Source organism: Eucyclogobius newberryi, unplaced genomic scaffold (genome assembly GCF_026437365.1).
Source record: "Eucyclogobius newberryi isolate DKJ021-1_F unplaced genomic scaffold, fEucNew1.0.hap1 SCAF_15, whole genome shotgun sequence".
NCBI lineage: Eukaryota > Metazoa > Chordata > Actinopteri > Gobiiformes > Gobiidae > Eucyclogobius > Eucyclogobius newberryi.
The window spans coordinates 22,982,293-22,996,240 of record NW_027315779.1 but is presented as its reverse complement, the minus strand read 5'-3'; the positions used below and the strand labels follow the sequence as shown (position 1 = coordinate 22,996,240).

Sequence of the window (13,948 nt, the reverse complement as noted above, 5' to 3'; positions counted from 1 at the left end):
GTTTAGATGTATTTTTCTAGATAAAAGTAATTTCTATATATGAGGATATCAATGTCAAACATACTCTTATTAGTGCTGGACAATTGATATATATAGATATATATATATATATATATATATATATATATATATATATATATATATATATATATATATATATATATAGATATATCTTTAGTATATAATAATCTCAATTTAGAATCTGTGAGAGGACTGGGCGCTAGTGCACAGGTTTTTGTTTTTAATGGGACACAATTTGCTGCAAATGAATGCTGACTAATAGTGTATTTTAATGTGTTCTAATTTACAGTTAAGAAGAAGCTCGAAATTATTTGGGAATTACGATTATTCATTTTTTATCTTAAAATGCGAACACGAATATTTTTCTGGGACCACAGGGATCCCCAATCAAACTCCAATTACAAATATCTTGTCACGCGACACCCTTATTGCATTGAAAATTGAGAATACATGTTGTTCTTTATAATCCATGTGATAATTGAACATTACTTAATTCAGCAGTACCATGTATGTTGTGACATGCGCAGAGCTCGGCACAGGTGTTGAAGTCCGCTTGGTTCTATATCCAAAAATGGATAATCTCGCAAAGTTTCATGCATGTACTATAAAAGTGACAAAAATTGGTCCTTAACAGCTTCACTGAACAGAAAAAAATCCCTTTGGTTTGTGAAGCAATTACAATGCAAAAACAATGCTTTAAGAACACCTCTTCATGGTAAATGGTAAGAATTTATAATAGAACTAAAACAGAACCACAAAAATATAGAACAAAAGGGTACACTATATTATCTCCATCCTCACGCCACTTAACACATGCGATCATCTGATTCCACCACCATCACTACACAAACTCCCAATGAATGTACAGCAGATGCTACAGAAATGAGGAGGAATTATTTTGCAGCTTTTCCACAGTCATGTAATGACAGAGACTCAAAGCTGTTCGGAGACAAAACAAGTCTAACAGCCATAGGACATATACACGCTCATAATCTGAAAACATTTAGAGGTTGAAATCAGGTCAATACTTGACTCGGCTGTCTTTACGAGTTAAATACGAGAGACTGAATTTTATGAAGCATCTTGAGTTTAATCAATGGTCGCGTTAGGTCACCTACCTTTTGGCTGGAGTCATCCTCAGGTCTTTCATAGAATTGGACCTTAATTACAGCTTTCATTTGTGGAGAAAGCAGCGTCCATACACTCCCAACCTGGCGTGGCTGCCACTGACGACATGTGCCTAGCTAAGACTCGCACTGTCCACTGAGGCTAGATAATCTTTTCAGGTGGAGAGGCTCAGGCCACTTGGACTTATTGCATTAGCAAGAGGGAATACTTTAACCTCTGTTGTTCGGGCGGCAGCCTGTGTACATGAGTTCTACATGGGACAAATTTGGTCTTGAGTGTCTGCGTTTGTGTCTAACAGCCTTTTAGAAGGATTTACAACACAGGTTATAGCATGCTCTTTGTAAATTAAGGATGACCGGGCGGGCTGTAACCCAGACACCACAACATGGCCATCGCTGACATCTTAAAAGCTAAAGGTATCATTTAAGTCAATATGAACAAATTGTCCAAAAATAGTCTGGTCCAAGCCGTCCTCCATTTAAACAGAATGTACGAGGGTCTGGCTTGCCAGAAAAGCTCACGGATGTGAAGCAGTAGCAGGAATGGTGTATTACAAATGTATGCATAATCCAAATCTCACCGTGTCGCATACGTTCCTGAGGCTATATTTTATTTGTTTTAAAAGGCACACAGCGGGGTTACAACAGACATACTCCAACGAACACAAGCTGCTCTTGATTTGGAAAAAGTTCTAAAACTGTGAGTCAGCCGAGCAAGCCACCACACAAAAATATAATCAAGCATTAAATCAAATCCAAGGCATTTCCAATCACTTTCAATCAATTTCTCTACTTCTTGTAAGAAATAGAAGCAAAGCATTAGTAGCTATCAAAAACACCAAGACTTGTCATTTTGCGTTCTCAGTAGAAAGAAACAGCTTATGTCATCACAGTCTTGACCCCGGGGATGAAATGTTATTGGCGCTGCACTATTTATTCTGGTCCCAGGCTGTCAAAGCACGTATTGCCCATACAATCTCATTTAGTTTTGTGAGCTCATTGTTGTAGGGATTATGGAGGAGTGAGTGGCTTTCCAAGGAAGTGTTAAATTACTATGTACAGATGTGGGCCATACTGTGCACGGCGGTAGGACCATGCTGTGACTAATGATGGGATGGAGAGCAGTGTAGATATGGATGGATATGAAGTGGGATGTTCAGAGATGTTCTCACAACTAGAGTACTCACCTCAGCGGTCTTGGCACTGCTTACTGGGCGATCCATTCCACCGGGGTCTGAGCCACTCTGCTCCCTCTGCTGGAAACAATATATACGGACAGACATTAACTTCATTCACAAATGTATTTATTGTATTTCTTTCTTCGTTTATAGTATTGGAAATGCAACGGTAAAAATGCCACTTCAATTTTATTTCTATACCGTATTTTCCATAGTTTTGGCCAGGGTGCAACTTATACTCCAGAGCGACTTGTATGTGATATTATTCGTTAATTTTCACCTTGGCAACCGCATTTCACATGTTGATTATTTTCACACCGACAACCGCAAGAGGGCGCTCTAGCCTTTAAGAGACACAGAAGAAGAATCAGCACTTCCTCTACCTCCAGAGTTTGTGAAGTTGTTTAAAAGTGACAGAGGAAGAAGAATTCAATGGATTTAGTGATTTGGGGTAATACTGATGTTTTGGTAAACTTGTTAAAATGTTCTTTATGCTATAATTATCTGAATAATTGTTAATTTGTTACGTTAACGTACCAGACACTTACCACAGTTCGTTGTGTATGTAGCTGAAGGTGTTATGTTAGCATACGTGCACCTATTCATCTTGTTCTTTAATCTGTTATTATTTAAAATTGCATTTCAAGATGAAATGTCTGTTCTTGGATCTCTGGATTTTATAAAATACATTTCCCCCAAAAAATGCAACTTATATATGTTTTTTTCTTCTCTATTATGCCTTTTTTGGCTGGTGTGACTTATAGTCCGGAAAATAAGGTATCTGGGTATTTTTTGGAGTAACCTCATAATAGTGCGTAAATATCCCCTTATACCCTTTATATCAGCTCTTTTTGTAGCATCTTTTACTACAAACTATATCTTCAAAACAACAAAATGTCAATATACTGTACCCACATTTAAAATAGACATCTTAATTTGAAGGCATATTCGGTGAAGCACATACAACTTTCCTGATGTAGTGAAGTAAATGTGTAGTTATACTATTATAAGGTTTACACATTTCTTAGTGCATTGTGCAAAAAAATTATGTGTGCATAATTTGTCCTAAGCATACTTTCTGCCCTGATTTGGTAGGTATTTTGAACTCATTCTATATTTTATAGTTGTCATTATTTCAAAGATCAAACATGAAGTAGGTAACAGAGGTTAGCCGTGCAGTTATTAATAGTGTTACCTGAGTTAACACTGACGGCGTCATCATTAGCTTGTCAGTCTGTCTGTTACTTTCTAAAGTCTTTCATTAGCAGCTTGGATGGCGTAAGCCTCACAGCCAGAAATAAACCACTGGCACATCTATGGTACACCTATATAAGCTTGTATTTGACTATTTTAAAGTTACATATTATAAATAGTGCTGTATATCAATTAAAATTATGAATCAGATTAATCATAATTGGGAAATTTGATTAATTAATAATCACATTATTTAATTTGCATGCAGATTTGTATGTAATTATAGCCCCAACTATAAACCATGTGTATACAAGCTTAAAGGTGGAATGGGCGATTTTTTTTCAGCATTTTTTTTTATCATATTTCCTCGTGGCGTGGATAAATCATTTGTCCTGCCACGTATCAATCATAAAACGCACCTATCGCTCACCTGCAGCCGCGTGCGGTTCGTCCCCACGTTTCCGCGTGCCTAAGCGCATGGATCTATCATAATATAGTTCCCTCAGTGTACGGGGCAAAATGAAGACGGAGAAAGACAGTTCGAGCTGACGCAGAAGTGGACAGAAATCTACGGGAGACGAGAGATGCGATGCGCTCCGTTGCGCTAATAAACACGCACGTGTGTGTTGTATCAGTCCGCACGGGGGAGTGCGCATGCGCACTTCCGCCTGCGTTCTCAAATCGCCGAAAAATCGTCCATTGCGCCTTTAACAGTTTATTATTGGTCAGAAACTAATATAACAGGACGTTTATTCTATATATATGTCTGTATTTATTAGTACTTCCTATGATTTTAACTAGAGCTGGGTTTCGATTCAAATTTCAAGAATCGATTCGATTCCAATTTTTATGTTTCAAAATCGTTTTTTTTTTTTCGATTTCTCAGATCCCATCCGATTCGCTCCGATTTCGATCTGATTTCCGATTCGATCCGATTTCGATTCGATCCGGGGGTTAATGTTATTAAAAATGTATTTGAACCGTTTCCTTCAATTCATGACTGTGTAGAGAAGCAACATATTAAAACTAGTATTATATCAATATTAAGCAGCAAATCTTACAAGTATTGGTAGTTACTGATGGCTGGAAGACTGATGAAAAGGTTAAGGGTCAATCTACCTTCAAGGAAGATAATCCAGGAGTCCTGAATTATCTTTCTTGAAGGTAGATTGAAGTTCACTGAGGGAAATGTAGAAAATAATTTTAATTAAAAAAAAAAAAAAAAACGATCTTTGGACGTACGAATCGATAATCGGTCATTAATATGCTAATCGATTAAAAATCGGAAAATCGATTATTCCAACCCAGCTCTAATTTTAACGTACAGTATCAGTATATTTCTGCAGGAAAACAGGGAATTAAGAGAAGGTAAAAAGAAAAAGGGTTTTGAAATAGCAATTTTGTTTTTCTTTAAGAAACTGACTAATCAACCAACTAATCTTTATTTTAATGACTTTATACAAGCGATTCCGCACAATATTACTTACTCATGATAAATATTATAGTATCAATATTGATCATTTGCGGGAACGCATTAATATCAAAAATATATTCATTTTATTTTCCATCTCAACTTCATTTGCTCAATCTTTAGAGGTCAATGTCTCAGTAACAGCAGTGTACTTCTGACCTAACCCTGGGTCATTTTCTCTAATCCTTTCACTTATCCCTCTCAGTTTGATCAGCAAAGTGAACCCTGCTTGTTCAGAAGTTTTAAACCTGTGTATTCTGATTGGCTACAGTAAAAGAAATAAACAGGTACAAGGCTTCAAATGGTGTGGCTGCGTAAACTAATAGGATTACTAAAGGATTACTAAATAGGCTGGTCTTCTTCCAAGAAAAGTATCAATAGTAACAGTAGGTACAGATAATGATGATCTTAAGACCACTGCAGTCTTCCATACAGCACATGGGCTTGTTTTAGCCATGTATAAAGCTCTGAAGGTACCCAAAGGTAATGACCTACATATTGATGTTTATATAATACTGCTTTTTTCATCTGCCAGTCTAATGTGTCAGATCTGGGTCATGAGATATGCATATCAATATACCACAATGTGTGGCCAGAGACAAGCAAATACAGTTTATACAGCAATGCAACAATATTGCAAGAAACTACGAATTGGGCAAGATGAAGTGCAAAATGTCTGTTTTGACAATAGGATCCCAGAAGCATTGAACTAAGGTTGAATATTGGTCGAAATAATACATTGTTCTCATAAATATGCAAATAATTGAGAGCAGGCTTGACTCCATCTTAAAGTGCTTGAATCATGTTCACACCAGACATTACAGACACAGATAAAGCCCACCGGATCCGTTAGCTTCTAATTTGTGAGATGGCAGAACAGGAAAGACGCCTAATGTAGGCATCTACTTTTTTTAGTATTTCCTGGAAGCGGGGCTACATTTTTAGCTGTCATGCTTTTTTTCGGCCTTTCATGCCCCTCAACCATTCAGTCCCCTCTATTCATTCCCCTTAATTAGAATGTCACAGTGCAAGTATGTGCACATACATCAGCTCTATGTGCTCTGCACTCACACCAGACACACACAATCCAACACATTTTACAGGGGACAACCGCCACATCCAAAGACCACTATAAATATACTGTACCAGGCTATTGCACAGGCGGTGTACACCGCAGTATTAAACTTGAAGTTAACTTTTAAGTTGTGTGAAGCTTCATGATTCTTATGAAGCTTCGTGACTAAACTAAATCTCAGAGAGTTTCTGATAAACCCGAAAGAGGGAGACTGGTTTGTTTTTGAGGCTGGCCCTGAGGGGCTCCAATTACTGCATCACATCTCCACAAACCCTTTGAAACAGATCTTTCTAAGTACAAACCAGCAGACTCTGAAGCTTGGCTATTCTGTAATAAGCAGCCACCACAACATGCAATAAACTTGTTTCACAAAGTATTTTGCGTTTCTCTGTGCTGAAAACAATTGAATAGAATAATAACAGAAAGATTTTTTATAATAATAGAGAAGCTTGATGACAAAAATCTGTTTTGAGTAGGATTAGCTTAGTTAAAGTTAGGGTTAGGGTATGCATGAGCCAGCATATGTAAAGCCTAAAAAGCCTACTGACAATTGATAGAAATTTAGAAATGTCAATACTAAACTTGCTTAATATGAATAATAATCATAATTACTCAAACAAATATTTGCTCAAAGAGATCAGGCATCAAACAGATGAAATGAAGGTAGGTGGTGTAGCTCACAGAAATACACTGTAAACGTGCTCTACTTGTGGAGAGGTACTGTCCATGAGCAACACATGCCCGTGCAATAAACGAGTTCATGCCAATAATATTGATTATGCCATTTTTGTAATCCATTAGGGCAATACTCATAACTGCAATTGAAATTTTATAAATTTTACAGCCTTATACTTGGGCTGGGTATTAAGACCCTAGCGATACGATACGTATCCCAATACAGAGGTCATGGTACGATACGTATCCCGATACTTGTATATTTCGATACAATTCCCTCATTACAATACGTATCCCTATACATTTTTGAAAAAAGGGTCTTAAAACTTTACCAAATGGGTATTTTTTTAACTCTGGATAAGAAAATGTATGTCATTTCATGTTTATCCACAAAGCACTTATTAATAAATCCATTATGCTCTAATAACTTCATACATCCAACAAACTGATCCAAATAAAAATATATGGAACACATTCTAGTAAAGTATTGCATGTTTCTTGCCAAACAATTGGCCTGGTCTGAACATGCTGCAGCAGCATCTTCTGCACAGAGGAGCTTCTGATCAGGTCCACAGCTCCTTCTCACCTCTGCCCAGAGGAGCTTCTGATCAGGTCCACAGCTCCTTCTCACCTCTGCCCAGAGGAGCTTCTGATCAGGTCCACAGCTCCTTCTCACCGCGGCCGAGGAGCTTCTGATCAGGTCCACAGCTCCTTCTCACCTCGGCCCAGAGGAGCTTCTGATCAGGTCCACAGCTCCTTCTCACCTCTGCCCAGAGGAGCTTTTGATCAGGTCCACAGCTCCGAGAGGAGCGCGGCACAAACAGCAGATCAAAAGAACGATTCCACCTCGTTTGCACGTCAGTCATTAGCTTGTGTTCCGGCAGATTGAGCAGCTCCTGCTTTTCCTGCAGGACGGTAACAGCGCGCCCTTCTTTAAGAGTTCGCTTCTAAATGGCCGCCTGGACAATTCATCATAAATTAATGTTGTTTAAAAATATTGATACTGTGTGCTGCCCGGTGGTCGAGTGGTTAAGCCACAGCACACATACGCCAGTGTCGTGGGTTCGGGTCCCGAATCCGGCTGTTTGCTGCGTGTCTTCCCCTCTCTCTTATTCCCCACTTCACCCTGGCCTCTCCTGTCTTAACAAAGCTTACGGGCAACAAAAATCTTGAAAAAAATAAAACTAGTAAAAAAAATTAAAAATCGATACTCCGTGACGATATATCGCTGTATCGACTTTTTTGAACACAACCTTACTTATATTATTAGATCCAGAACCACCTCCTCGTTAACGTGGGGAAGACCAAGGAGATAGTGGTGGACTTCTGCAGACAGAAGGGTCCTGGCTAACCTCACATCTATGCTGATCCATCCTCGCTGTCTGAAGAGGTTCTGCAGGTCTTTCCTTCCTGCTGCCGTCAGACTGTACAGTGAACACTGCTAGCAGTGCTAGCCCCGTCCATGTGTCATCCACAAGTAGTAATGTGCAATTCTGTAACACAATGTGGTGCAACTCACTGATTTCAATTTATCTTCTATTTATTCTGTCCATTTGCTGCACTTTATAAACATTGTCATAGCCACTTACAGTATTAGTGTGTAGCTTTGTATTTTTGGGGTTAGGTTACTTAAATCTAACTTAACATTCAGTGTCGAGTTAGATTTAATTCATCTTGATTTTTTTATTGCAAGTTTCCATTCTTCTGCCATTCTTGAACTGTATAACACTGGAATGTCCCCAATGTGGGACAAATAAATGTTCTCTCTTAACTTATTCTCTGTTGATTCAGCTTATTGATCCAGTTCTAAGATAAACCTTCCAGATAAACAAAATAATAAATATGGCACTCTCTTGTCAGGAGCATTTGTATGAAGAAAAAATGTACGATAACCTAACGTCTATTGGGACAGTGTTTTAAATTGATTAATGTAACTACAAGTCTCTTTTTCTGACCCTGAACCTGACTGTGTTATTGTTCTCCCTTTTCTCTTGCAGCAGTGACAGTAGCTCCTCCTACGTCTCCTGTTTTCTGTTCAAAGAGTGCAAAGTTTTGTGAGCCGCAGTGAGACAGTGTGAAAAGAGCTCACCTCCAGTGGACAGGCAGAGTGTTGGGGCTCAGTGTCAAGCCCAGACACACTCCTCTCCCACTGCTCTGCCATGTGGTTGACCTCCTCCAGCTTCTCCTCACGGCTCTTCTGTGTGTTCAGCAGCGTCACCTCATAGAACTCTTGGATATCTGCAAAAACAGCCCACACAAATTCAATTCAGCCTCAGATTTACACAAACAAGACTACATTCGATCCTGGTTACCATTTGAAGTAAAATGTTGCTTATTTCCCACACATTTCCATATGAGGCATATCACTTTCAATAGGACAGCATTATCAGCAATGCAGTGCTCAGTTACTTTTCTTACTAATTTCTTTTGTTGAATTAACCATTGGCAGGTCTGAAAGGCTAAATGTTATAATTTACAAATAACCAAGTTAGCCAAAACAAATGTCATTCATTTTCACTAAACGTGCACACCAAAAGGCTGCAAGAATATGTCACAATATACTGTAAGACTTTAAATGCTTTCTTGTAAATATGCAATAATCAAACATGAATTGCCATGTTAAAAATGTTAGCATTCTACCATAGCCAAATATTGTTTTTAAGATTTGTCACAATGATTACATATGTCTGTGGTTATCCAGGTGGGATTCAGAGCTAAGAAGATAATACAACTATCATCATTTTCACTTGCCACTGTATGATACATAAATACCTGATAAACCTCATTATTCATTCAAAATAAACCTAGTGATGGTAAATACTTTCTGAAGGCATAACTGCCCCTGACTGAAAGAAGCCAGGCTGCCAATTTGTGCCATCAGCCTCTGCAACCACTTACAATTACACACACACCATATTCATACAACGTTCCAACCGCTCAAACCACCAGATAACATTGACCAGGCCCTACCAACATTTTGTAATGACGTCAGAAAAATCAGTTACAGTAAATGACACTGGAATCATTGTTATTGCAGAGTTCAGTATGAGTCACAGCCACATAACCTTCAGTGCTGTAGACACATCTATCTCTGCCTCATTACACCATCTTCCTCAACAATAGTGCATCCAAGATCTCAAGAGAGCTCTTTGTGGGTCATTTCTACACAAGAGCTATTGTTTTCAAAAACCCAGACACATTAATGTCAATGGGTGCCCAAAGTTCAACCAAAGAAACTAAGCCTTCAACAACTGCCACGCCAGTCTGATGCTGTAGTCCTGGCACATACAAGACACATTTACATTTAAATGGACCTTAATAAAAACAAGCTATTAGCATTCAGCACCAAACACTGGGTCATGTTTTTGTCCCCCATGCTACTCAGTTGATCCACAGTAGATAACAGAAAAAATAACCAACAAATGTTTTGGTTGTGTCATTGTCGATATTATCCATTATAACTAGAATCTGCAAGTACAAATCACTTACATTGATCTACACTGGCAGAGAAGTAATACATCAAAATTATGTTGTAAATATAACCATTACTACAATAACATACTTCACCATAGAAAAAAACTGTACTCTTGAAAACATTAAATATCACATTGCAATCTGTATAATTATATGCTATTCATACAGTCAAAAAAGCATATAAACAGTTATAGAGGACATGAGCAGCTTTACACCTAATAACTTACAGTGGTGCAGTTGGACCTCTCTGCTCTCTCCAGTCATGTTGCTGCGTGCTACACTCTGAGCATTGTGCTGTCACTGTACCAGATGCACGATGCGAACAGCAAGATTAATCCTCTGCCCGTTTCCTTCAATGCAGACAATGTCCTTCCACTCCACATGGCAGGTTTCTATTTCAACCAGCTCCTTTAGGAAAAAGTCCAGCAAACTCACTTGTATGACCTTGAACAACCCATCATGTCATATTAGGAATTAGGGGTTTGTCAAATATTGTCTGCCACTGAGAAGCTTTAGGAGGGCAGCTGCCAGTGCCACAGTATTTAAGTTTAGTTTTGTCTTTATTTGGAGGGACAATGTACAGAAACACAAAGCTTGTAAAAAAAAGATATATATACATACATATATATATACATACATATATATATATATATGTATGTATGTATGTATGTATGTATGTATGTATGTATGTATGTATGTATGTATGTATGTATGTATATATGTATGTATGTATATATATATATATATATGTTAATCAGATTATGGCTAAAAAGGTAGTTTACTACTGCAGTTTCTTCAGTTGTGCAGTCTGGATCACCCACAGGCGTTTGTACTAGAATGCTTCTCCCCTCACGTTTGTTTGTTTTTCATGTTTTATATCTAAAAAATAAAAAAGAGCAGAATTCATATTTGTTGTTTTATGTTTTGGCTGCCTTGTATGGCTGAAAAAAGTTAATTAATCAACTGAATTAACTCCAACACTGCACTCTCAGTTTTACTTGGTCAAAGCAAAAAAGCACCGCGGGCATCACTGCCTTGTTACTGATGTGTAAACTTTACTTTGCTGCTCCAAATCTCAAATCTCTGTGTGCTCCTGCCTTGACCTCTCGTAGATGTACATCAGACCAGCAAGTTATCTAACAGGATCAACTGTGCTGCTAAAATGTGTAATCATGTAATTATACTTCAACAGTTGAAGTATAGGATAATCTCTTGGCATTAACCACTAATCCAGAGGCATTATCAAAAACACAATGACCAAATCCCAATCTGGTGAGTGTTTTTCCCAGCAGTGTCACATGCATCGTGATGGCCCCGCCTGAACTTCGCTTTTCAATATAACATTGCTACTTTTCTTTATCCCCTTTCTCCTAGAGAGCCCTGGTTAATTCAAATCAGACAATTTACTAGTATTAAATCTGACATTAATTGATGTGTACTGTAATTCATTTTAAAACAGCACTTCACTGCATCCTGACCAAACACATAAGTGAACATATCCGTGTCCATCTGTGCTTGTTCTTGAACAGGGGTGGGCAAACTACGGCCCGCGGGCCACATCCGGCCCGCAGAGCCTTTCAATCCGGCCCGCCAAGCTTGTCCAAGTAATATTTAAAAAAAAAAAAAAATTCCCCCTTTTTTTGCCCTCAGGCATCTGTCTGCACTTGTATCCTTAATAAATATGACGTGAAAGTAAATTAAATAATAGATTCAATAGCCTATATTTGACAGAAAAGTGATGTTTTATTTGATATTGAATTTTTGGGATTTCTTTTTTTTCACACCAATGATTGCGGGCCGGCCCTCCGCTACTTGCCTGGATTCGAATATGGCCCTTGGAGGAAAATAATTGCCCACCCCTGTTCTAGAATAATGAAGTTGTTGATCGTGAACTTACACTGGTGCGGACAAACTGTACTGTTGAAAGTTTTGAGTGTAAAATGTACTTTTCTCTGTTTTAAGAAAAGAGCAAAACTTGACAAGAATGACAGAATCTTGAGAACAAAGACATTTTCTTCACATTAAGCAATTAAAGACAATTAAGGCTCCATGTGTTCCATTTGAAGGCTGTAACTGCTCTCACTGCCGACCTAAAGTAAATGTCTGCCATTATTGGTCTAAAACTACTTGGCCAAATACTACTTTCTGCTTTGAAGTACTCGACAGTGATGGCTGAGGCTTCGCCCCCTTTTAGGTTTCCGAGGCAACGTTAGCATCTTTAGCAACGGATGTAAGATGTTCATCCTTTTGAGCATACGGTTTGCATGCTACTTTACAGATAGCTTCTTTTCAATGCCTTGTGTACAGCCCTTGTACAGTGTCACAATGCAGCCTTGCGCTCTTGTATAAGAGGTGGGAGGAGTGGGCTGGGGTTTGCAGTGATGGCGCCTGTTTGGCTGTGTTTCATTGGGGAGCATTATTCCAGCTGCATCCTCTCCCTCCCCCACAGTGACTAAGGTGCCAGCTAATCCTTCCATCTTCCAACACATACACACACTACCAATTATTACTAATACATCTCTGCTCATTCTTCCGGCTCAGACTAGCCTCAAGGAAAACACCACACACAATGATGGCTGCACTTACAATGACAAGCTTTAATGCGACAATCCTGAAGAATAATACCAACACTAAAACACCATTTAAGACTATTTTAATAGACAAAGCAAAAACAAGAGAAAAGGGCGCCTGTTTGCCAAAGCCAGTTTTAGTACGGGCAAGGAGATTTTCAAGCAATAAAAATGACATTGAAAATAAAAAACACATCCCATGTTATAATACTTGTTATAGTATGTTATTGCTTTGTATTGCATTGGTTGTATACCAAGATTGGGCTGGGTAATTATTGACCAAAAAAATAAATAAAACATTCAATCTCAATTGTTTTGGAGTATCTTGACAACGATATTCAGACAATACTTTCACAATGTATCAAGAATGTGCAAGAAAATGTTCTTGGTTGAAGTTCAAATTAACCACAAAAGGGAAAAAAAAATCTAAGATAATGTTTTGATATATCTATTGCCTCTATGTGAGAGGTTGGGTCACAGACAGTTAACATTTTTGCCTTATCAAGAAAATGAATCAGTTTTGATGAACACATTTATCAATTGTTTTCAATATAATCACAGGGCACGTGGCATGGCACAGTTTTTGTGAGGTAGTAGTTCCATTATTAGACCCTTGACTATTACCAGCCTGAGAGCGTTCCGGTAAATATAGACAGCAGTGAGCGTTCTAGTTTAATATTTTATGTTGGAAAAAGGACTGAGAGGCTTCCAGCACGCACAATCCACCTTTAACATAGTTAAAACATAAAGGCACTGCAAACTACAAATATAGAATATTCAACCTGCAAACAGAACATAATCACTTGACAATGACAATTATAGCTGGATGATAAAGTGAAGTCAAATATTGGTCAGGCTGGGGGGGAAACACAACTGCACTATTACAAACTGCTCTGTGTGCTGAGCTTTCACCTTCTACTAACCTGTTTGCTGCATATTTCACACTATGATTTAAAAGTCCAGCTGGTACAGCTGGCAGCCCGGTGTAAACGCTCTCTTCTTTCTCACACTTATTGTGCTTTATCTCCTATATTTTGTAAATATAGTTAGTATATTTTTTCTATTTTACTGTACGATAGGGACACGCGCTGGAATAGTTTTTTTAATTCAACTGTTTTTGACTTTTTTCGGCTGGATTTGAGCGTTTTTCGTTGCGTTCGTTG

General features: G+C 38.3%; 1 protein-coding gene across 19 annotated transcripts in view; it reads right to left on the bottom strand.

The window, feature by feature from the left end:
- dlg2 (discs, large homolog 2 (Drosophila)) overlaps positions 1–13,948 on the bottom strand; it is a 141,617-nt gene that overhangs the window by 107,365 nt on the left and 20,304 nt on the right. For 18 of the 19 annotated variants that reach the window (XM_072446835.1, XM_072446838.1, XM_072446836.1 and 15 more), the window contains 2 exons: positions 8,831–8,979; positions 2,336–2,404 (listed from right to left, as the gene is read on the bottom strand). In XM_072446835.1, the coding sequence (XP_072302936.1) occupies positions 2,336–2,404; positions 8,831–8,979 (218 nt within the window). Of the gene's footprint in view, positions 1–1,139; positions 1,270–2,335; positions 2,405–8,830; positions 8,980–13,948 lie in introns of those variants that run through there. The other variant, XM_072446861.1, reaches the window with a different exon arrangement.